Source organism: Calonectris borealis, chromosome 3, assembly GCF_964195595.1.
Source record: "Calonectris borealis chromosome 3, bCalBor7.hap1.2, whole genome shotgun sequence".
Lineage (NCBI taxonomy): Eukaryota > Metazoa > Chordata > Aves > Procellariiformes > Procellariidae > Calonectris > Calonectris borealis.
Genome location: NC_134314.1, coordinates 114,013,963 through 114,038,738, shown reverse-complemented (window position 1 = coordinate 114,038,738; position 24,776 = coordinate 114,013,963). Strand labels below are relative to the sequence as shown.

Genomic DNA, 24,776 nt, shown 5'->3' with positions numbered 1-24,776 from the left:
GACCCATTGAGGAAGGGCAAGTTTAAACGCCTCTAGCAGAAGCGCCTACAGCACTTCATCGCTAGGGCCCAGCCATAGGTCCTGACGAGCAGCTCCAGCATCCCCCCAGCCAGCCCAGCTCCTGCAGCTCCAAGGCCGTGCTTGTCACCCTGCTCCCACCACAAACCAGGTGCTCCGCTCACTGCCTTCTGGCAGCTGCAGAGCCCTCCCCTTCTCCTCCTTCCCACCCGGTTTTTCCTTCCTTTTCCCCCCCCCCCTTTATCTTTCTCTAGGCACTCCTCCCTTCAGGGGCAGCACCCCGCGCCCACCCTGAGCAGCTGCAGCCTGATCACCTGCCCTCAGAGGACCTTGGGTGCAGGAAGCAAGCAGCGCGAGGACTAAGAAACCAAATAATTGAAATAAAAACACTAAAACGAACAAAAATAAAAACCTGTCGCTGCGCCGGTGCTGCCAGGGGAGAGAGGGCGGGGAGCTCCCTCACACCCCGCGGGGCCAGCCCGGGGGTAAGCGCGGCCCTCAGCCCGGCGGGGCACGGCCGCACCCCCACAGCTCGCCTCAGCCGGACACGGGCCGCCGCCCTCACCTTGCTCTGCGCATCCTCTCGGAGCAAAGCCATGTCGCCCAGGCGCGGCCAGCCGCTCACCGCCCTCCCTGCCGCCGCCGCCGCCTCATATAACCCGGGGCGGAGCCGCGGCCGCCTCACGCCGCCAGCGACACGCCCCCGCCGTCCCGGCCGCCCCCGCGCGGGCCCGGCTCCCGACGGAAGCCGCGGCGCCCGCCCCCTCGGGGTGGCGGCCATCTTGGATGAGGGCAGGGTGCTTGCCTTCATCCAAGATGGTGGCGTAATGTTTTATTTGTTTCCTTTTTTCCCTTGCTTTCAAAGGAGGTTTCTGAAGAGCACGCAAAGAAAGCGAAAGAGAGAAGGCACGTCCCCCTCACCACCGCTCTCGGGGGCTCCAGCGCCGAGCTCCCCCCAGCCCCAGCGCGGGCGGAGGGGCCAGGGCTGGCGGCAGAACTACAAATCCCGGCAGGCCGCGGGGCGCGCGTGTGCGCAGTGAGCGCGTTGGCGGCGGCCGGAGCGCGCCTGCGCAGAGGTGGCCGTGGCGGTGGCGGGAAGCGCGGCGGTGAGGTAACGGTCGGCCCGGGTTTCTTTCTCCGGGGCTGCTGTTCGTGATGGGGCTGGGGCCGGGGGGGCGGAGGCGGTGGCCGCCTCGGTGAGCACCTGCAGCGCTCTGCAGCATGGGGAGGGGAAGGCGGACTGGGGCTGTCCGGCCGCTGGAAGCTGTGGTGGTGAGGCGAAAGAGCGCTCCCTCAATGCCGGCCTCACCACCAGGCCTGGGTTAGCTGAGGGAGAGCAGCAGCCTGCCCCGGCTGCTGGGTCTGCAGTTCCCTCCTCCCGTGGCCTACCCCTGCACCCCAACCGCACATCTGGCAAATGCGTTGCCCGCCCCTGCCCCCGGGTCAGTAACCCAGCGGGCCTCATGGCGGGGCTGCCCGGGGCTGGGTGGGCATGCCCGCTGAGGCAGTGGGGCAGGCCGGCATCGAGTGGGGCTTCTTATCCAGAATGACTTATCCCTGAGGGAGTGAGAGGGAAGCCCTACACAGGCATGGGCTATCCAGCGCTATCTGGGATTTTCAGGCATCCGGTGTGCAGAAAGGTGGTCTGTCTGCGGGAGGGCACTTGCTGGTCACCAATATTAGGCCAGCTCTTTCACAGAATGCTTTGCCGAAAATGCTGACTTTGTGTAACAACCCTATTTCCCACTAATTCCTTTCCCAGTGCTGAAGCTTGTTGTCCCTTTCATCTGGTGTAGCTCCGTGGGCTTGTGCTTTAAACTGGGTTGCTAAATTTAAATCTCCTTTTTCTCCCCATGCTCTTAACTTCCCAAAAGAGGGAGGTGTATTTTTAACCTGGATATGTTCAATGATTTAGCTTACAAGCTGCAAGGAACCAAGAGAGGTTGGGGCCAGGGAATGAGCACGTGTGTGAAGCCCTAAAAGTGATATAGCTGTCAAAGCCCTGCGTTATTAAGCTGTAACCAGAAAAAAGAGAAAGTGGTCATTCCAACCAAGAAGATTGGTTACTGTTGCCTTTCTACATCAAATAGTAATACTTCTTCCCAGAGAAAAGCCTGTGATGTTAACTTAAAATAACTTCATCAGTGGATTTCCTCTCCTCAAATTAGGGACACAGGGCAACAGATGTGTAACAATGTTTAGTAGTGCTCTTTCTTACTATCTCTGAAGTAAACTAGTGCTTTTGTTTGCTTGATAGGTGACTGTGGAGAAAAAGCTATACTGATTATTGTCTAAAACCATAGTTGGAGGAAGGTTTTTATGGATGTGAACATTTTCTTAAGTAACCCTTTTTGTTTCCCTCACTTAGGCCACTCATTCCTATCCTGGAAAATGTTACTCAGTTGTGTTAGTGCAGTTGTTGTTGGAGCTGCAAAGTAAACTAGCTTGGGAAACTTAAGAGAAGTCTGTCTTTTTTTTTTTTTTTTCCCTCCCAGGTTATTTTATTTGTGTTCAGTTCTCCAGTGTGGCTCATCATGCAATACTTGAAGCGATTCTACTAGTCTTTGAACACAAACCATTTCAGAGAGAAGGAAGACACTTCCCCAGAGAGAAATACCAACTAAATTCTGTTCTTTATGTACGAGAGTAGATCCAGACCACTCCAACTCCATTTCTTTCTTGTAAATGTAAGTTATTTGCACAGAAATGCCACTGTGATTTATTGAAAACCACATGATTCTTTATTCCGCTAGGTACAAGTGTTCTTTGTTTCTTAGCAATTCTAGAACCTCTTTCCTTTTGTGGAACAGCACAGCAGCTGACAAACTCTCCCTTTGCTGGTGGTTCAGTTCACAGAGTGCACAAACATTTCCACAGATATTACTCCAGAACAATATAGGCTGTTAATTTAAAATTCATACTAGGTGTTACTGAAACACTGCATCAGTGTTATAGTAAATTAGCTCTAGGGCTCATAATATTGCATATTTTAATAGCCCCATGATTCAAAACACTGATCTGGTATAAATTTATTCCTCAAAAGATATTGAGGGGGCAGCTCACTACAAGTGAACTTTATGCTGAATCAGGTATCATCTTGCTTCCTGTAGCTGATACAAAGCCAGAATAAACTTTTTCTTTTGTGCTCTGGCTAATGTAACAGTCATTGACCCAGTGTTTATTCTGTTCTGATTAATACACTCGGGTAAGCATATTAATGGTCATCAAAGAATAGCAGAAAAACTACAAGCTTGGATACTATTACATTGGAATAAAAGTTTTTCTTTCCTGTTTTATTTTAAGTCACAGCTTCAGCAGTTCTATTTACAGGTAAATCCCAAGAGAGGAGAGATTAATTTTTCTGCATTGCTTTTTATGATGAAAAAATACGGTGAAGCTTATGGTATTAAAGCCTGACCTTTACGTATCCCTTTGCTGCTTTTACTGGTTTTTGTTGCCTCCTGCAGCAAACTGACACCTGTTGTAATGTGCTAACATCATTCATTATTTCTTTTTCAGTAAGAGGCAGATTCTGTCAGGTAACTGATCCCATTCCAACACTGAAAAATCTATTAAAAAATGTCGTAGTCTTCTGAGAAGAATGAGTTGGTGTAAATCCTGGCATAGCAGCTTTGCGGAAGTGAGCTGCTTTATGATAGCCGAATGACAAAACATGGGGAGCTTCTTAAAAATTTATTAGAACAATTGGTAGTAATAGTGAAGACACACAAAATTCACTAACTGAAAACCCAAGGAGAACTGAAAAAATGAAACATGTATACTTCATAAAAAGTACCTCTTTATGCTGTTACAAATTTCTAGCAAGCTGTAGAAACAGCTTTTTGACATCACATAAGAAATGAGAGGTAACATAAAATCACCTAAAATTGTAAAATTTTCACCTAAACTTGTAAAACTTCCGCACGTGTCCATGAAATGAAGCAGGGCAGAACTTAAGTTACAGAACATAGACAGTCCAATTTCTTGCTGCTGTGTAACCTGTCTAAAGCAGGTTGTTCTATTTTTTGGCAAAACTTGCATACTTTTGTGGCAATAAAATGGTTGAAATCATCTGGTTTGTCCTTTCGTAATGCACCTGACTGCGCTTTTCTCATGTGCAGGCAGGAGAGTAGTTTTGACAGGAATCTGAAGGTCAGAGGACGCTCAGAGGGTCATGTCCATTCTTGCTGTTGAATACTGGAAAATAAAAAAACAAGTGCAACTGCACCTGGCCCAGTTCTGGTGGATAAGGAAAGCAGATTTAGATTTGGTTCGATATTAAGTATAATGTCATGATTAAAAAAGGGAAGTGACACATTCAAAGTACCTTAAATGGTAAGGTTTCCCGTGTAAGGTAGCTTGCTTTATATCTAATCAGACTGTAAAAAGTCAGTAGCAGAATTAACTAGTTGGTACTTTTATTATTTTCCTCTATTACTCTCTTATGGACCATGGAGCAGTTTTAAAATAATTACCTATTTTGATTTATATGCATTATAATTATAGGAAATCCTTACGAAAGACTGAGTGAGACCATCTAACAACAGTATGGCAAATCTGGCTGTAGGGCACCTGGTACTGAGTCAGAAATGCCAATGCTACGTGACACAAAGTTCTGATCCCACCTAATTGTGTTTTTCTGGTTCAGATTTGCTTTTGACATGTTAATTTTGTATCAGGTTACATGCCATCAGGTTACAGAACAGTTATTATTTGCCCAAACCATACAAAGTCAGCGTGAAAATGTAAAGCCAGTAAAGAAAAAAGCAGTGTATCTGCCTACTCCTGATTAAACTTTTACAGCTGGAGGTTTTGTCCTTCACAAATGAAGAACAATATTTATGGAACCTGAGTCCAAGGTCTCAGCCTCTTGTTACAAGATGCCTTGATCTAATCAGCTGCAGCCAATACAGCCCCATTTTTGCAAACTGTTCTGTGTGACAGATGCCTGCACCCACACATTGGTGTCACTGCAGTTCTGCACGAGCGCAGCATCTGTCCATACAAAATAACTCCTCCTACTATGTTTTTGTTTTCTGTGGTGCCTACGGTTTGGGCAGTGTATGAAGTGCTGTGTAAGAAGTGTGGGGAAAGAAAAGAGTGACATTGAAGTATTTTCAGGAACAAAATGCTGATGTTAGTTGGCAATGTGCATTGCCTGTATTCTTTGTTTGCAGTGGACGGAAGGGAACTTTGTAATGGTAAGCAGATAAATTTCAGTAGGAGAATAGGTCCTCAATTCTGCAAGTATTTAGTGTTGATGTAAATGCCGCTATTCAAGTGTTTACATTTTATCCATGTGTATAAACTTTCTTAGGACTTAGCACTGCAGTTACAATGCAGTTGTGAAAGCTGTGCTGTGAACAATAATTCTGGTATGCTGGTTTTTGCTTTTAAACTTTCTAAGTGTCTTAGAACACAACTATGTTTGAAATTCAGTTTAGAAGAATACTTTTGTATTTTACTCTGATCTTTAAAAGATTTATTTGAATCTGAAAATACTTGCGGTACATCTGGTTTCTCTTTGGCTTTCCCAGCCTCGGGTCTCCCAATTTCAGAATGCATATACTGCCACTGTCTGCTTTGTCCTAGGTATACAAAAGAAAAACATGTTTTTATTCTCCAAAAGGGACTTTGTCCCCACAATCCCCTTAAGTTGGGCATTCACTATAAACTTACATGTTTTTAATACCTCACAACAATGGATTTGCTTCATTCTCTTCTGCATAGCCTTTTTTTTTTATTTCCCCCTCCCTCTTTTGGGGGGTTGTTTATTGCAGATCAGTTTTTTGTGTCTACTTGCATGACAGTTCTGATACTATTGCTGTAAGAGCATCCTCTGCTGCAGCTTTTGCTACTTGCAACGTCTTTATGCGTTTGCCCTGTTTCAGATTTTGCGGACCAGCACCCATTCTTTTCAGGATCATTTCCTTTTTTCATTGCTTATTGGTTCTTTCTCTTATTGTATTATTTATCTAAAGGATTTTTGTTGGCATAAAGTGTATGAAGACACTTTATGACCATAGCAGTTCTTTGTTTGGCAAAGGGCAAAAATAGGTTGATGGTAGAGTTTTATGACTCTGGAAATCACAAATTTCTTTTTCCACAGGGGGAAGATATGGTAACCTACAGACTGTTCCTAACAGAAGAAAGAAAACTCTAACTACTCACAAATGCTTCTTGTCAGAATGAATTTCCTACAGCTACTGTCCAGGAAACCGGGGAAACTGGAAACGCTTTTTCAAATACCTTTTTGCCAAAAGCAATTCCCATATATGTGTCTGGCTACGTCCGCTTGTCTTTACAGTAAGAAGAAAAAAGTGAACAGTTATGAACAAGTTGACCAAGAAAAATATAAGAACTTGGTCTCCTCTGTTACATCTTACAAAACCAGTGCCCAAACACCAGAGACAATATTTGAAGAAGACAATTTGTTATATGGGCCACCGGATAAACAGAGACCTCCAGTTAAAGCCGAAACAAAAACTCCCAAGACCTGGGTTCCTTTAATAAACCCCAACAAGAGAATTCCCCTTCTCAACACTGATTCAAACCTCCCCATGAAAATTGCTTTACAAAAAACAAAAATGCCCAGTGTTACCCGTATTCTTCAACAGACTATTTCTCCGCAGCAAGCCTTTTATCTTGAAAGGTGGAAGCAGAAAATGATACTGGAACTTGGAGAAGATGGTTTTGCAGATTATACAAAAAGTAAGTAACCACAGTGTGATTGCAAAGGAGAAGCAATAGTCTGGGTAGCTGGCTAGGATGTGCTAGCATACCTGCAGTATCAGGCCCTACAGGTCAAGTGTTTTGGAAAGCCATTAAGTTGTTTCCATTTCAAGGGGCAAGAGCATATTATGAGAACGCCTGTTATCAATGAATCTAAGCTCTCATTTTTGTTCTAGGACCACTAAAATTGATTCAGAAATGTGTAGGAAATGGGGATTAGACTGTAAACATTCTTTGCTCTATCCTATCTGCATCTCCTTTATTTTTCTATTTGCTAGTATTTGTTTACAAATAGATATTTTCTAGCTGATGTTATTGAGCCTGTTTGCAGGTACAAAGATACTTTGTAACGAGATGGAAACAAGCATCATGAAATCGTATCGATCTTGAGTGTTTAAAAACCTATGTGTCTTGCTATGTTTATGTTGAAGTTCTTCAGTGAGTATTTAGTTTATCCAGTTTCTTCTATGAAACTGCCATGCATTTAGAGGTTTTCATTTCGTAAGACCTACAAAGGTGACTTCCTTCAAGCTGTAGGACTGAAGGGTATCTGGGAGGACCTGGGGGATAGTAGGTAGCCTCTTCTAGCAAGGTTGATAAATACCCAAGCGCTCCTTACATGAATTATTATGCTTTTTAAAACTGAATATCCTGTGTTTATGCTTTTTGAGTTACTAAGCACTTCAGTGAATAAGGTGGCATAACAAACCTTGCATAAAATTTATCTTTCTTGGAATCATTTCTGAGATAAGCCCTTATTCCTACAGCTATGCCCACCCATTTCAGGAGGAGATTAGCTCCATTCAAATGAACCAATACAGCAGAAGAAGCAAATGCAGGAAGAGCAGCCTACAATAATATTTTTAATTCATAGAAATTCACAAGTACCTTTGAATAAACAATAAATTAAAAATCATATTTTGTTTCTGAGTCATTAGTGAGATGAAAAAAGGAAAGTAAGCATTAATATGAGATACTAATTTCACTGTTGACACTTAATTTATTTTTCTGTCTCATTCCCTTCTCCTCCCCATATCCTCAAGCTTTCAGTACAAAAAACAGGACTGGTTTAAGAGCTATGTTGTATAATATCTAGAATACAAGTCTATCGGGTATTATGAGTAGTGTCTAAAATGTGGGATTTTTTTCACATTTTTCTTAGATCTTTTCCTCCAAGGGGAGCTCTTTCATGCAGCTTTGGAATCTATATTCCTGTCTGAAGAGATGGCAACTAAGGAGCAAAGAGAAGATGTTGCTATTTCTGGATACTTATCAAGTGCGCAACATGTCTTAAAAGATATCAGCGAAGTGAAAGCTCTGGAAAGTGCAGTTCAGCATGAGACTCTTCAGTATTTGGGCCTGGTAGACTGCGTGGCTAAGTATCGGTGAGGTACTGGTTCTCTAAGAAACCTGATAATGCCAGTGTTGCGTAGTGCTCCGTGGCGCGTGGGAGGCTGCGTCCCAAGCTGGAGCAGGTGTGTTGGTGAGCTGTTGGGGGGAAGCTGGACAGATCTCTAAGAGCAGTGAAATGGATGAACTCAGAGGTGAACCCGATGATAGAAGTGCTGTTGTTTCTTGTGGAGAATTCCTTACTGGAGCAGGGTATGAGCGGGGCAGGGTTAAGTGCTCCTCAGCAGTTGCCAGGAACTGCAGCAGATATTAGTATGTCTTGATTTTTGAGATCTAAACGACCAGTGTGGAAGAGACTTACTTAGGCATAATAATGAGCATCAGGGTGAAACAGGCTGAGAGTGATACGACTTTCTTTGCTGTCCCATCCCTTGTTTCTTACTATGACTAAACTTAAGTTTAAAATATTGTCCTATCTTGTTCTCTTATGCAGAGGCCGGTTGTGTGTGATTGACTGGAAAACTTCAGAGAAACCAAAGCCGTCTCTGAAGAATACTTTTGACAACCCATTACAGGTTGCAGCATATATTGGAGCCATAAATCATGATGCTAATTATGACTTCCAGGTCAGTAGGCCTGCTGCCTGCCAAGACAAGCAGCAGCGCCCACGTTATTTTCATTTCTCCCCACCTACTGCCTTTAGCACCTGCTGTCCAGCATGGAACTCTTGGTAGGGTTTGTAACAGAGGAGCCCAGTCTTAGATCAGGTTAAGCTGACATACTGTGAGATAACTCCACTACTCGTGCTAATCCGGCTGCCTTTGCCTGTCAGCAGTATATTTTCAGTGGTTTTAAGGAACTGCTCAGTGGGACCGAGAGATGCTCAGCCTCTTTAGGAGGTCAGATGAACTCACAGTGACTTGGTGTGGTTTTTGCTTGTGTCAAGAGTAGGAAGGGAGAGGAGAAGTAGTAAAGCAAAAGAGCATGCGAACAGGGAAATGGGGTGGGAGGGCATTGCTTGCGTCATGTGTTGCTCTATCCCACTAGCAAACGAAGGACTAAGTGATTTACTTAAAGTGTTTGGAAGCTGTACAGTGTTTCCTCAGAGGAAAGCAGTGTGTTGTCAATCGCTTAATCAGAAGACAGTGGAATAATGTTTTTAAAGACTCCAAACACAATTCTAGCCAGGCCTGCTTGGCCTGAAGGGTTGTTATTTCAATACAAAGCACTGAAGGGGGGAAATATAAAGCAGAAGAGAGCAGGGTAATTCATAGGTTCTTTAGAGGACTTTCTAGAATATTATGAAGGTCAGTAAACACAAGCACTTAACAGACACAGTCCTTACAGAGTGAAATATAGGCAGTAATTTTATAATTCTGCTATTAGCCTCCTGTCCCCCACCACTTTCTCTTCACCTGAGTATCTGTGTGGGTTTGGATTAGAGCTGTTTGTCAAGTATGAAAGATGTTGGAACACACCTAAGTAACCATTTCCATTCAGATTGGTGCTGGAGAATGGCATCAGTCTGGTTATGTGACCCCAGGCAAAACCTCATCAGTCACTGGGAATTTTACCAGCATCTGCAAGGTTTAAATAGACCCTGTCACTCTGATAGAGTTTGAATCCTCCAGTTTTCACCAAAGTCAGTCCGAGCTTTGAACTCTCAGCGTTTAAATGTTAGTCTTCAAGTATTTTATGGTAAATTATTGCTCTTTTTGTTCTCTATTTCTTATCTAAGGTACTTACCTGTTAAGGATGATGTTTTGCAATGAGGTTTAGCATTCAGAATTGCTGATCGAAGTTGCATATTAACATTGAATTTCTGACAGCCTTCTGTTTTTAACTGTAGGTTAGCTGTGGACTCATTGTGGTTGCCTATAAGAATGGCTCCCCTGCGCATCCGCATTTCATGGATCCCAATCTGTGCTTGCAGTACTGGAATAAGTGGCTTTTGCGCCTTGAAGAGTACATGGACAGAAACTGACCCAAACTAAGCTATGCAGAGGCAAGTGGTCTGAGCACAGAGCCAAAGCAAGAATCTTTTGTTTAAATCTTCCATTTGAATACGTATTCTTTTTTGAGTAACTTTGGCTATTTCTTAATATCAAGGGTTTTTTCCCCCTCAAAAAAAAACAAAGAAAAATTGGAGTGGGGAATGTGTATTTGATTACATTGTAGGTGACTTACGTGGACCTGGCACGACAAAGCCGACTTAATCTGTTTTTCCCCATAGAGTTTATACAACCTGAGGTTGATAGGAAAGTTTCTATTATCAAGTAAAACTGTTCAATCAAATATCCTTCTTTTGTCGTTTTTGAGAAAAAAACTGTTGCAGAACTGAGACTTTGAAAATGAAGTTGGTGAACTAAAGCAAAATGACATCTACATTGTCTGAGCTGAGAGAAATGCAAACGATAAACAAATGAATTTAGTAGACTGGGTTTCAGTCAGCTTAGTTCTTGCTCATCTCAAAGGTATCTATTAACAGCCTTGTTACTATTTGTGGCTTTTCTTACAGCAACAACTGGAAAAACTGCGCTAAGAATTATAACCAGAGTTCTCATAAGCATTTATTTAAAATACTAAGGCAAAGTGGTCATTTAAAAGAAGTGGCTTAGCAAAAGAGGAGCAGAATTGTAACCGATGCACTTAGAAATTTCCAGCAAGTGTTCTGAAAGGTAGGAAGTTTGACTACTTCTAGTGGCTCCTTCTTAACAGGCTGCGCAGCCCACATAAAAGAACTGTGAGAGTGTAAGCGGGCTCCGTGCCTTAGGTTGTGAGGCTCTGTGCGGGCCAAGTCTGCAACTGTCTTGAGCTCTCCTGACTTTGGTGTGGGTCTGAGCGGACAAGGAGCCCTACCCACGTGGAACAATCTCCATGTCAAGTTATAGCGTTTGCCAATGCGAGTAAGTTTCTTTATAAAAGCAGGCTTGTGACTTTGAAGCCTGGCCTTCTGAGGGATCAAGAGCTGCTGACTCGGGTTTTGGGTTTTTTTTGGGGGGTGGGTGTTTTTTTTTTCCAAATAAGTTTGTGAATAGATGTTCTAAAACAGAATAGTTATTTTTGAAGCTTGTTTCTCTGTCTATAGGCTTGATTTTATGAATAAGCCTTGATGATGTCAGGCGATACTGCTTTGTGTGTTGCACACCTGGAAAGCTTTTTTCCTCATTCTCTGTGTTTTCTCTGAACTGTATGTATGAGTTTTCATAATAACACTGCAGATTACAAATAAAAACACAACCAACCCATAAGCTTCAAGAAAATCAGCCAGAACCATACCTAAAAACACCAATGGGCCCGCTTGCTGCTGAGGAAACTTAAACCTCTATAGTGCTTAATCACTGCTCCTTCAGAGTACTGAACTGTGGAAACCTGTGCAGTGAAACTTAGTTATAGTGGTACTTGCTTATTCAAACCTAGTCTGGTGATGGTATGATTACTCTGTGCTTAATTAGATTTCTATCTAAAAAGACAAACATAAAGACTGAGAAACTGGGTTTAGAGATGACTAACTACAACGACGCTGCGTGAGCGCTCAGAAGTTCTACCTGTTTTACAAGTATTTTCCCACATCACAGAATTTTAGCAAGTGGGTGGTTCAACGTTACTGAACACGGTCAATTTTCTGTGAAAGATAGCTCCGTGGATACAAAGAGGGTGGGCATAAGCAAGACGTAAGATGCCCTGGGCAGAAGCAGGAGGTGATAAAACGTGCCGAATTCCCTGTGTTGATTGGGATTGGATAAATCGAGAGAGTGCAGAACAGTTGGGCAATGTTTGGGTGCAATTGCCTTCTTCATCAGTGCATCATACAGCCATTAGATGTCTCTGAACCATGTAAGATTTCAATGTCATCCTGCCTCCCAGTAAATAAGGACAAGTCTGGAGCCTGGGCGGTGTGGGCACCTGTTCGCTTCACCTGAGTTCATTTGTTTAACAAAAGCCTTGTGTCTGAGAAGGCTGCCAGCTTCACTAGCAATGTTAGTTTGTAAACCTATCTTTAAGTCTCGGATGAGTCTGTACCATCAGAGAGCCAGGAGAAGGCAGGCAGCCTTCAAAGACAGTAGTGGTGGAAGTTACTGGTGTCTAGGACTTCTGAAAGTCTGGCTGCCTCCGGCATCCCTGTGTGAGCTCTGGAATATTTCTGTACAGGCACAAGCTAGTGCCAGTTTTGTCCCGTAACAGAACTGGCAGATGGCCATTGCCAATGTCATGCAAACCCACTTTGTGATCACTTTAAACTAACTTGCCAGACTGTTAAATAGACATGCCCAAGGCATCTGCTACAGGGTGTATCTGTCCTCTGCAGAAAAACCAGCCAGACAATCAGGGCAGTGACTCCAGCTATAGCATCCAGTTTGTCAGAGCTTTGCTCTCCGTCCAAAGCAGTTTTTCTTCTGAGTACTATTACCTGCTGCTTTTCTCTGTTGCAGTGAACGCTTTCTTTGATTGAGATCACGTAGATGAACCACCTTAATGTGTCTGTAGTTCTTTCAGCAGGGACATGCTTTGGCAGCAATATTGGAGGGAAATCAAAAGCCATGTGTGCTACAGGAGGGGGAAAAAAAAACCTGCACAGACACACAAAATGTGTCTCCAGCTAGACAGGGAGAGTTTCAGCTGCAACTCCGCTGCTCCAGTGTAGGGGCTGAGGTTTCAGCAGAGCTAAGCACACAAATCCTTTGCAGTTAGGTGAACGCTAGTTACTTTGCTCAGATGGGCTCTACTCAACAGTCCCACCTAGGCGCTCAACTCAACATTTTGTTTCATGACTGAGCCCTCACTGAGCGGGCTACAGGGGAGTGTTGCCAGCACAATTAGCTGAACCAGCTGTTAACACTTTTCTTAGCCAGGCAATTTTGTCAATGTATTTGCAAGCATGCGAGCTTCGATCAAAGTAAGCAACCTTCCATTTATACTATTTGGTGATAATGGCATGATCTCAGAAGAACTGGGGATCAGTGCATAGGCTTTAGCTCTTTTTCCAAAGTAAGGATCTGCTAATTTATCTCAGATGCTTTTTTCCCCATGGACTTCCATTAAAGTATTCTACGAACTTTCCCATTACATAGGATGACAAGTTTGTTCTTTACACAGTAGCATCACTTTATTAACCTCGTTTTCAAGGTCCCAAGCACCGACAGTTGTGCTGAATAAAGTATTAATATCATTAGAAATGCTTTAAAACCCCTAGAAGCTTTTCCCCACAAACACCCAAGCAGATGCCTGTACAAAACTGGGGCAAATTGAGAAGATTTTTACGATTCTTGCAGAGATGCTCAGAATCTATCATTTTAGTAGGTCCTGGCTATGATTCTACATTTTAGGTGGGTTACTTTTCAGCTGTTGTTTCAACGTATATAGAATACAGCGTATCCTCCCCAAATGTACAGCTTTATTTTGAGCACAAAATAGATTTTTGGAATTTACAAATGAAATCTATTAATTGTTATGCATTTAAGTTGACGTAAAACCTGTTTAGCAGCTGTGTCCATGAAGTTGAGACAGATGAATAACATGCACTTGGACCAGAGTACCTTGTGGTTGCTGAGGAAGTTACCACCCCACCCTGTCGCTCCTAATATAGACACCTAAGTGCCCAGTAAAGGCTGCAGCAGCTTCTGAAGAGTCTTAAAGTGTGAGGCGGTTTCAGCGCCATCAGTTATGGGCATCCCTCTCCCCTTTTTTTTTAAATCCCTAAATTCACACTCGATAGTTCCTAGTCTACCCTCTTGGTTGTACTGGGTCAAAAGGAGCTGAAGTAGGACTATAGGGGAAGTCCAAAAGCACAGAGTCATAGTACCAGTTCCTCATCATCCTTGCCACCTCCTTCCCTTGTAGCATCAGTCTCACTAGGAGCCTTCTAAACTGACAGTGGTTACAGATGAGAGGCCAGATTCGTGCCTCCAGTTTTGCATTGATCTCATGAGGCAGAGACAGCATAAGTCTCCCTCTTCACTGCATTGCACTGCTCTGTTGTATTAGTGAACAGGTACTTGATCATTAAAAAGAAAAAAATCCCCCCAACAAACACACACACACACACACACACCATAAAATACACACAAAATTGCATTTCATCATGACAGAAAATACATATCTTCAAGTCATTAAAGTGTTTTCTTTGGGTTTCTGGGTTGATATTGATGTATGTTAAAAGGATGTGGTAATAAACCCCAAAGTGAGCATGACAAGTCCAGGAACATCCGAGTTAAGGTTACACTTAAATCTAAACATGATAAAAGTAAGTTCACAGCTTAAAATACCTAAAACACGACCGTAAGTCTGCCCTGGAAAATTGCCATTTGCTAATAGAGAAAGTTTGGGAGAAAAAAGTTCTGCATCCTTTAAAAAAAGTTTCAGCTCACCTCGGATCATGCTTCCATAAATTGTTAGTGTACTGCACAGGGGGCAGAGTTAAGGTTATTTGCACATTTTATCTTATTTACCGATACAGTGCACTCCTGTTCTCAAGACCATTTTAATTCATTTTGCATAGAAAAATGTAGTAGTAGCTGCTCTTACACGGCACTTCTCACCCAAACCTCTCAAAAGTAATTTGTATGGGAGGTAATGGTTATTATCTTTACAAAATACACTGGGGAAAGGTGAACTTATTTGTCAGTGGCCACTTGGATGTGTGGTAGGCTGAAACAGAAAACAGGTTGCCTGAATGTCAGTTCAGTAAATACTCCATCCAAGAGGTGACAGCCTCTTCCAAGCTTTCAATTTTTTTTTTTTTTGGCCAGATAAAGAAGTCTGATGTTTGCATCGTATACGGGAATATTTCTTTCAAGTTGAGGTTTTACCAATATCAAGAGAGTCCCCTTAACAAAAGCATCCCTTTCATTTCAGGGATTTCTTTCAAAATTGTTTTTAAAAAAATAATATATATATATATAGTCCTACATGTAAACTTCATTCCTTTAGACCACTGTAATCCACCGTGTTACTCATCTTTGTCGTCATCTTTGGAGTTCCTCTGCAGGACAGGGCTCAGTTTGTTTTGCAAAACTGCTGCAAGTTTTTTTGACGTTTTTTTCAGGAAAGCGCTTCCGGGGTGAATGTTACTAACGTGCAGGTACAGGTCCTCCTGCGTGGGGCCCGTGTAGCCGCAGTCTTCGCACACATAAAGTTTATCTCGCCTCTGTTTGTAGGCGTATTGCTGCTGCACACCGTGAATCTTCTTAAGGTGGGACTCCAGGGAACAGCGCTGGGTGAAGGCTTTGTTGCAAACCTCACATTTGTAAGGACGAATTCCTGCAACATTAAAAGACAGCAATTGCTATTCTGATTTGCGTTCCTTGCAGCCAACTAAGGAACCGGCTAAGAGCAAGGCTCTGGCCTATCACCTATTGAGCAAATACCTCGCGGCAGGGAGCTACTAGCCCAAGGAACTAACTGCCTAAATAAAACATCTTACTTTCAGGCTAAAATTTTCAGGAATGGGTTGATGTATTTAGGAATAGAAAACCTAGAAATGTTTTGAGAAGAGGTAGGCAGATACTGAGGATAACAGGTGCCCCTCGGCGCTTTGCTCCTAAAGAAGAAGCCGTTACCCACTCTTGCAAAACTTACTCCTTTACGGTCCCGATTTTCTGAAGTCCTGTGATTAGGTAAAACTATCGGTTTCAGCTAACCTTTCATTTTGGCTTTTATAACGAATGAAATCTTGTATCTCGGTAAGATGTTAATTTTTCTCTTTTAGTGAGCAAAGCTTAATGAGGCTTCAGTGAACGGCAGCCCAACGTGAACACACAGCAATCACAGTACTTCAAATGAGTGAGAGTGTTTTCGTAGACTATAGATGTGATGATTGAGATTACAAGCTCAAGTTCTAGAAAAGAAGTGTATTAAGATGAAAGAAATAGGTATGTGTCTCTCCAGAGGAGGGAGAAGGGGCTGGCTTGTGATTTGAATGCCCAAGCAGTTTCGTTCAGTACAGACAACCAACATTATAAAAATACTGAGCCGTAAAGAGTATCCCTTTTACCACCAATCAGCACTGATTTAAGAACAACAACCTCCCAGTACTTGAATGACAAATAGCTGAGGGTTTATCGACACTTGAAAAAAACTAAAAAAAGTTGTGATTTTACTTACTAGACTAGCTCAGTAAGTTTTCAAGCAAGGACCAGCCTTAAAACTGATGCAAGGAGTTACCTAAACATCTCTCTTTTCCCAGTGAAAGGTAAAACGCAAGTGTGTGGAAGATTGGACCGATGGTGAGCAACAGCCAGGCAAAAAAGGGCAAAGCACACACGTTCACACAGACAGTTGTAGCTTTTAATCGGATTGTGTTAAGTTCACCTCTCAGCCGCTGATCTTTCTACCAGAAATCCAAACAGGTCAGAAGTTCCAATAAGCAGCATCTCGACTGCATTTTTGCAAGTCTTGTAAAAAGAGGTTATCCCAGTGCACTGGCTTAAACTATCAAGACTAAAGTTTCCTAACACCTACTGCTGTGAAACTGCTTCAGTTACATTAAACTGCAATTGGAAAGAAACTCCAAATCTTCATTAGAATTTACACACAAAAATGTATATTTTACAAACATTATTTTGGGTGCCATTTCGTGCTCATCTGAAGACAATTTAAACCTTCACCCATCCTTGGTTTCTGATGCCAACAGTGCTCCACAGGCACCAGTGCGAGCGCAAGAGGCTGTGTGAACCTCTTCATTACTTAGGAATCATTTTAAAATTTGATATTACTGTGTATATTAGTTACTTTTTAATGTTTAAGTCTGCTTATGCCATGAAGCTAGACTGGGATGTTTGGCTTTCACTCTGTCTGACACTACCCTACTGTTGCACAGTCTGGTTACAAACACTGCACGACAATTTCCACTGGAACACCGAAATTCAGTGAAGCACATGTAGATGAATACCCGTAGCTACAAAAAAAAGCCAACACTACCACTTCCAGCTTATTTGTCTACTTTTTAACATTCAAATATAGCCCAGCTTTCCTAACAGCAATCAACTTTGACATAAAAAAGGCCACTGCTTTCAGAGATGCCATATTTCAGCCTAGAAAAGATACATGCCAAAACACTATCAGTTACCGCTGCTGCAGCCAGCCTTCATCCCCCTCCATGAGCCAAGGCACCAGGCAAATACAATGTATGTGAGTGTTCATCCTGGCTGTACACTGGAGAGGAGAAATAGTAACGCCAGATTTCTTCTAGTAAATTTGGGGACAATCTAACCATCAGATTCACATTTTCAGGACTGGTTTTTCACTCCTGTCCAGTACAAAGATCCTTCCTCCCTTCCAGAGTTTCGCAAAATTGGCTCCACTCCTGCATAGTCAGTTCAACCCTACCTGCCACAACATATACATATTTTTAGCTTCTGAACAAAGACCCTCTTGGATTTAATTTCTGAATCTCAAAGGATGAGGGGACAGGTTGAAAAATCACTTCTTTCAGAAGCACCGACTCCACACTTCAGCCATACACCAGCGGCAGCTCCCTGCTCACAGCCAGCAGCTTTCCTTTCCACATGAAAACCTTGCAAACAAACCAAAACAGTCCAAAACATTGGCTCCAGCCAATGCTTTCCCATCGAAATGGGCAGCACTGTTTTTGTGAGCTCTATTGCTGAGAAACAACTCCTGCCCACCAACATACTTGCATCACCTCTGGTTAATGGTGCCTAAGCCAAAAAAGGGACATTGCAGAGCGAGCCCAAATAATCACCAGGACCCATAGGTAACGCAAATGTGGAAAGCTGGAACGTGCCTGGGAGATGCGGTGGATGCATCTTCCGGGTGTCCTACAGCGCAAATTCAAAGCCTCCTGAGCACAGCCAGCTTGGCCTGCCAGAAGGCATCTTGCTTGGTGAGGATGGGGTTGATAGGAATTTAAGCCATCACTTCCACTAAGAAAAAGAAGAAAAAGAAACAAAAAGGTGGCCTTCTCCCTGCTCCAGGTTAGGATAAGCACTTCTGTGACCAGTAAGCTGGATTTCAAGCAACCGATCCGATTCAAAGAAACACAACTACTGGTGTTTGGGGTGGGCTCAGGAACTGACCCCGCTGCAGAGCGGCCACGGAAAGTGCATCCCTCCAGCCCAGGGGAGTGATTGGGCAGCAAGAGTGAGCAGAGAAGGGAAAGGGACGATTTTTCTTTCTTCCAGTGTCATCGTGGGCTTAAATCACAGTATCCTCGGTTATGCCTGTACATCTGGTGTAGATGCAAGCAGGGAAGAGGGAACTAGCCCAGGTTAAAGGCAACTTTTTTACCCCCCCTCAATCCAGAGCAGGAACCGCTGGTCGGGAGATTTTCAACCCACTGCCCCTGATTTTCAACCATGCTGTGACCTGCATGGCAAGAGTTGGTTTAGGCTGGTGGCCAAACTGATCTGGATGGCTGGACGGGCAGAAGGAAACGGCTCTGAAAGGGGATTGGGGGAGCTGGTAGCCTGAAGCAGGCGGGGATGCAGCACGCAGGCTTAGCAGAAGTCAGATGTGTTGCCTAGTTTTCTTAAAGAAGCTGGATGCACAGCACGAACCACACTCGTTTCTCCAGGCGGTGCCAAAATCAAGCCATAACCCCATCCCGTGGGACGGCCAGCAGGGAAGGTTCGCAAAAAAACCAAGAAACTGCTGCTCATTGCCTCTAGAGGGCAAAGCATTTTCATCCACCGCCCGCCCGTGCTCACCGGTACATGCCAGACTTGCATTAACGTGCAGTGAATTTTCCCGGGTGGGTTACCCCGGGTGGGTTATCCTGGTCTCGCTGAGCCAGGCACAGCAGCACGCGGCCACATCTACACTGGACCTGGATGGCAGCTCATGCACCCAAACTGCTTCACACGGATTTCATTAGTTCTCCTCAGATTTCGTTAGTCCCAGGGCTTTTATCTGTCCACTCGCATTTTTCCCTTTCCTCCACCACATCCCCACTATTTTTTGCAAATGTTGTTTACCTGGATTTTGTAGTATTGTCTTGCCAGGTTACCCTCACCCCCCATCCTTGTCCCATCTCACCCCTTCTCCCACCTCCCACTACCCAGAGCTGCCCGCAAGCCCCCGGGGAACGTGTTCTCACCGGTATGGGTCCGGACGTGTCTTTTCAGATCAAAGGTGTCGTTGAAGCCTTTTCCGCAGAAGGTGCACAAGTGTCTCTTCACCTGGCTGTGACACTTGATGTGACGGTTGAGCATCCGCTGCAAGCGAAAGCCTTTGCCACACAGCTCGCAGCTATGCACCGTAGCATCGTTACAGGTGCCCGTGGTGAACTAAGGAATGGAAGAGGACAGGGTGAGTAGGCATTGACATGACAAAGATTAACAGAAAACAAAATAAGGAAGGATGGCTTATTGTTGCGTTAAAAAATACTTGGGAAATATTCAAAATGAAAAGTGAAAGCATTTGGGAGATTCGGGCTGGGTGAAACCTTCACGCTTCCCTTGCAATCAGGTGGGTGACTTAACGTGCACGGTTTGGGACTGCCACAGACGTTGGACAGCTTGGCTTCAGGGCTTAAAAAAAAGCCCGTGCGCAGGATACCTTCCAGAGGCAGGGACCCTTGTCCAGCCACGTCCGCAAGCACACGCGCTTAGGCTACGAGCACCTCTCCGTGGGGCCGCATGTGTGTTTGCTCCTGCACTCAGCTAATATCCTGGATGGAGACGGGAGGCCCTCCCTGGTGTGACAAAGTCGTACCCGTGTGGTGCCTTCGCTAATCACGCTTCCAGCTGCTGTGGGTCCCTGAAAACCAGACAGCGGTGGAAAAAAAAAGGAGATAAACCAAGGCACATTGCGCTGATTCAGCAGAGACTGAAACAATGGCACTAATCTCCTCCCGTTGGTCTCCCTGGCTTGTTAATTAACGTCAGAGAGTCATTAGGGGTTAATCTCCTCATTCCCGCTCCTAACACCAAAAATATTGCACCAACACCATGACCTAACTTGACTAAGGGAGACACTGATGATTCAGCTCTTGGGAAGAGCGTTCCTCAGAGGGAAGGCTTAATGTCTGGAAGATGCAAATACTTCGCTATTAGTTTAATTATTCGCGGGGGAGCGGACGTGCTCGCCACTAGCCACTCGGGCCAGGGGAAAGCCAGCAGAGCAGGCGGCACCGCGCGCACACATCCATTGGCTCTCGTGGCGCTTTTGGGGAGTTTCTGTGGCACACTGAGAAAACCCAACTCTGCCGAAACAAGGTTTCGCTCTGACTGTTGCTAATAGCCCAGGTTAAATTATACGAAGTAGGTTAAAGTCAAATAGCAGCCAGGCAAGCTCTTCATAAAGAGAGGAATACGTCTGGGGTTTCTTTTTCCTGAAGAGCCAGTTATTTTTCCCGATTCCCCTCCTTCGCTTACTATTGAAGCAACGCTACCTGAAATTGTAAAGATTAAAAAAAAAAAAGGCAGCTGCGAAACCATGAGGTGTGAACCTAGAGGGGAAGCCGGCTGGGAAGTATCTGTTGGGCAACAGGTAGGACTCCACCTCATGCGGCCGCATATAAGCAGGGTGAAAACTTAGCGTTAATCATGAGATTTATAACGTGGTGGCCGAAAGGCTGTCATCCCAGCAGAGACAGTGGGAATTTTTACAGCTCCATCCAGCAAAGCAACAGCCAGCGTTTAACGAGGTGTTAACTAGCCACCGGTAAACACATCTCCTCCTTCCTAGCACTGGGGTGGCCTGGCTCCAACTCTGCTGAGGGGAACCCTGGATGTTCTGAGATGGTCGTGGTCCTCCCACCCCATGTGCATCACCACTCGCTTTGGGAGCTCGGTCCTAGGTTCTCGGGTACCACGATGAGCCATGAGCAATTTGCCTTCTCAGCTTTGGGAGGGAAATCACCGCTCTGCTCTGCTGGCTCTGCCCAGGGGACACCCAGTCAGTACGAGGCTCTTCAGCAAAATTAATGGACAGATAATTGCTTCATCTCACCCAAGCCTGCAGGTCCACCTCAAGGTGGCAATGGCCTTTCACAGCTTCAGAGGAGGACCTTTTCCTAGCTGTTATCTTGATAAGTCAAGATGGAAGGGGGGGGTGGTGAGAAGATTCACCACAGCCCCCCTTGGCGAAGGCTTGACTACAACCTAAAAGGCGGCCGTTTAAGGAGGCCCCACGTTAAGGAACGAGATCCACCCACGCACCGTGGGGCATGACTCCTAGCTGCCAGGGCTGGTCCTTCCTGGCTGGGTTCTGAGCTCCTGCGGGACCCGAGCCAAGCAGGTCAGGGGCAGCATGTCCCAGGCAGGGATAAGGGAAGGCAAAGGGCACTGGAAGATTACGGTACATCGCTTACGAGGCTTGCCCTGCCGCTGCCATCCTATGGCCAGCCACTCTCGCAGACCTGCGTCTCAGTGTGTGGGGCGGGTGCTGTCACCTCTAGCAGAGAGAGCCCAAGGGACTGTTGTCACCCAGCGTCCTCAGCCGGGCCCGGCCCTCGAAGCGGGGTCACCCCATCACCGGCAAAGAGAACGCGGGGTTGCGGGCGGTTACCTTGATTTTCGACCTGACCACGGGGCGCTTGACGGCCAGGTCCAGCAGCATCCCCCCGGCCGTGCCCAAGTCGCCGGGGGCGGGCTGGGGCGTCGGGGGGTCGCTGGGCTCCGCGTCCCGGGTCCCGCTGCTCCCGCTGCTCTCCAGGCTGCAGCTGTCCTCGTAGCCCAGCAGCACGCAGCCGATCCCGCCTGCAGCGGGGGGGGATGCGATAAAGAGGGGGAGCGCGGAGCCGCGGCGGCGGGCGGGGGGGCGGCGGCGGGCGGGGGGCAGCGGCGGCGGCGGCGGGAGCCGCCGAGCCCCGGTGTTTAACCTGCGGGCGGGCCGCGGGCGGCGGGGGAGGATCCCCGGCTCACGCTGCAATCGGAAACTCAAACACGAACGGTCCCAAAGTTCAAACAAGCCAGCTCCGCCGCCTTCCCGTTATACCCCGGGCAAGGGCAGGAGGAGGAGGAGGAGGAGAGGGGGAGGCCAGGAGGACATCACACCCCCCCCACGTCCTTTCTTCTCCTGCCCCCGCCACCTTTCTCATGCAAACGAGGTTTCCCACCTTCCCGGACACACACACCCCCCCATGCCCGGGGGCGCCCCGGGGTGGGAGATGGTGCCAGGCATGGGGGCGGCACCGCCCGGCGGGGCCGGCACCCGGCGCCCCCGCCGCTGGGCGGGGAGGGTCCCCGACCCCCCCCCCGACGTTTAGCACAGCCCTCCCCTGCCCGCCGCCGGCCCGCCCGCCCCCTCGGGGCTCCCCCGGCCCGGCAAAGCCCCCTCCCCAACTCGCCCCCTCAGGAGCCCGTGGGGACGGGGGCGAGGGCTGGGGTCCGACGGGGACCCCCCTCCCTCCTGGCGGCGAGCGGTGCCGGGGGAGGGAGCCCGGCGGCGCCGTACCTGGGATGTAGGTGTCGGCTCTCTCCTCGTCGGGCAGCCCATCCCAGCTGCGCACCGCCGGCTGCGGGCTCCGGCGCTTCACCAGGAAGGCTCTGGGCATGGCGAGGGCAGGGGGCACGGCACGGCACGGCGCGGAGCGGCGCGGAGCGGAGCGGAGCGGCGGCTCACCCCGCCGCCCGCCCGCAGCCCGGCGGGGCGCGGGCGCTGCGCTGCCGTCCGCGGGGAGCGGGACCGCACGCACCGGGCAGAGCCGCCGAGGCGCGGGGAGGGGAAGGGGAGGGGAAGGAGGGGGGGGGAGGAAAGTTTCATAAGGTGGAATAGAAAAATGCACCAGGAAACTTGGGAAGGAGCATGCGTGCTGCAAACATAACGGTGTCAACAAGTCTGCTTACCTGTCCGACCGGTTGGAGCAGCTGAGCTTTGTTCCAGCCCTTCCTAAGGCATGAATGTTTGCAAAAGAATTTAACGTCTGAAAATTAAAAAAAAAAGAAAAAGAAAAAAATTAGAGGAGGGGAGCCCTGCCGTTGCTGCCTGCCCGCTGCCTGCCCGCCGCCCCGCTGGCGGGGACCCCGGCGGGGCCGGACCCGCCGCCCGCCCGCCCGCCGCCGCAGCGGGATGCCGGGGGTGCTCCCCACCCGCGGGTGCGGGTCCCGCCGCCCACGGGGGGCTGCGCTGAGGGCCGCCCCGGGGCAGCCCGCGGAGGGGAGGGCTCCCCAGGGCGCCGGGGAAGAGGCTGAGCTGTCCTCGGGGCAGCAGCAGGCAGAGAAAGTTGTTGTTGTTGTTATTTTTCTTAATGACAAGCTTTTCTTCTGTTAAAAAAAGGGCTTTATTCTGTTTCAGTCATTGATTTAAAATGAAAAACGTGTTACGGCCTCAGCCTTTTCTCTCCCCCCCTCCTTTTTTTTATTTGCCTCTTGTCCTCTCCCCCTCTTCCCGAAGTGGAAATGAAACAAAAGAGAAGAGGACGGGGTTGGGGGAAAGGAAGCAAAAGAAACAGAAGAAAACCCACAAAGCTGCACTGAAAAGTCTCCGAGCACAGGGAAGCCCATGTGTGGCGTGTCCTCGGGTATTTAACAGCATTCAGGGGTGCCTTCTCCTGCCTCGCACCTACTATTCACTCTGCTTTTTTGTTAAACGCAGTGGAAACGCGCTCTGTGCCTTCCTCCCCGAGCACATCCTCAAAGCAGAGCCGGCACCGGGCTGGTGCAGGCTGGTGGGGCTGAGCACCAAGAGCTGTTTCCCCATGTGGAGAGGCCTTTCAAGTGGCATCTCTCTTCTCTCACCGCTTTCCTCCCAAAGAGCAAAGCGCAGGCCAGGGGGAATCGACGGGAGTTTCACCATTGGTTTCATCGAGATGAAGATTTAACTTCAGGGGACAGATCTGGAGCTACTGGAAAGGACGCGCCTTCAAACGCAGCGGCCAAATGAAAGAGCTCTGCTTAACGCACATCCCCAGTTGTTCCACCTGGGCTCTCCCGGCCAAGGATGATCAGTGTGGGGCTGTTGGGGACTTCATCCAGGGGCAAACTCGTGTGAGCTCTTCAGGGGGTCTGAGTCCTGGGGACGTGGGAGTGGCTGGAGCCCCTGGGAGGGTGTTGGAATGGAGGAGCCCCAACCCCGAGCCGGAGAGGTCCTCCAGGCTGAGCATCCCAAAGCGATTGGTGTTTCCAGCCAGGAAATTCCAGCCGGGAGCCACAGCAGCCCTACCCACCGTACCCCGTTTCAGCAGGGTCTACCGGAGCAATGCACCAGCACAGACATCTTCATCCCGCAGGCTGAAGCAGCAGAGGAGTTACCCCACCACCCAGCGCTTGGTCCTCCAAGAAGACTTTTAAGCCCTGACCGCTCACCCGCGGGACAGGCCCTGGGAGCGACGGCAAGGGCTGGGGCACCTACTCGCTCCCCCCGCTCCTGCGGGGAGTTTACAGTCTCTGCAGGTACCGGGGGAGAAGCCACCTCAGCGCGCCTTCGGGCAATACCTCAGCAATACCACACGTAAAACCTTCTCTTTCTTTCTTTCTCTTTAAGGCTATGTAATTTCTCTGTTATGTCTGAGATTTCGCTCCAGGTCAAAATGCAGCTACATGGGTTTTAATTGATTTTTTGCAATGCTTTCAACTTGAGGTTTCTTTTATTTTAACCACTCCTTGTCTTTTAAGCCAAAAGAGGTAGCAAATGACATTAATCACAACACTCCTGAACCAAGAGTTTGCTGTGACTACTTTAATGTCTCCTTGGCTTTTTTAAATCCTGCTTTGAGGTTCCCATTTAGCGAGGTCCTGGAGCACACACTTCACTTTAATTGGGTGCTCCAAGTC

General features: G+C 47.1%; 3 protein-coding genes across 12 annotated transcripts in view; 1 reads left to right on the top strand and 2 right to left on the bottom strand.

Moving 5' to 3' along the window:
* SNX5 (sorting nexin 5) overlaps positions 1-717 on the bottom strand; it is a 50,218-nt gene extending 49,501 nt beyond the window's left edge. For 3 of the 6 annotated variants that reach the window (XR_012673193.1, XM_075147384.1, XM_075147382.1), the window contains exon 1: positions 584-712. Coding sequence is in view for 4 of the 6 variants with exons in the window: in XM_075147384.1 (XP_075003485.1) it covers positions 584-616 (33 nt within the window). In the remaining 2 variants the exon portion in view is untranslated. Of the gene's footprint in view, positions 1-430 lie in introns of all 6 variants that reach the window. The other 3 variants (XM_075147383.1, XM_075147387.1, XM_075147386.1) reach the window with 3 other exon arrangements.
* Positions 718-779: 62 nt separating this feature from the next.
* On the top strand, positions 780-11,351 carry MGME1 (mitochondrial genome maintenance exonuclease 1). Of its 5 annotated transcripts, XM_075147375.1 has the most exons (7): positions 780-1,129; positions 2,514-2,705; positions 6,128-6,729; positions 7,913-8,135; positions 8,594-8,726; positions 9,950-10,105; positions 10,619-11,351. In XM_075147375.1, exons 3-6 carry the CDS (start codon positions 6,192-6,194, stop codon positions 10,082-10,084), a joined length of 1,029 nt encoding a protein of 342 aa, XP_075003476.1. In that variant the 5' UTR covers positions 780-1,129; positions 2,514-2,705; positions 6,128-6,191; the 3' UTR covers positions 10,085-10,105; positions 10,619-11,351. The 5 variants fall into 5 exon arrangements, with proteins under 5 accessions (XP_075003476.1, XP_075003473.1, XP_075003478.1 ...); XM_075147372.1 differs by lacking the exon at positions 10,619-11,351 and having other exon boundaries at positions 9,950-10,248; XM_075147377.1 differs by lacking the exon at positions 10,619-11,351 and having other exon boundaries at positions 840-1,135; positions 9,950-10,248.
* Positions 11,352-14,751: 3,400 nt separating this feature from the next.
* OVOL2 (ovo like zinc finger 2) lies at positions 14,752-22,558 on the bottom strand. Its single transcript, XM_075147378.1, has 4 exons — positions 22,459-22,558; positions 21,571-21,761; positions 19,157-19,346; positions 14,752-15,360 (listed from the first exon to the last, which is right to left on the bottom strand). Exons 1-4 carry the CDS (start codon positions 22,556-22,558, stop codon positions 15,050-15,052), a joined length of 792 nt encoding a protein of 263 aa, XP_075003479.1. The 3' UTR covers positions 14,752-15,049.
* Between the last annotated feature and the right edge of the window lie 2,218 nt (positions 22,559-24,776).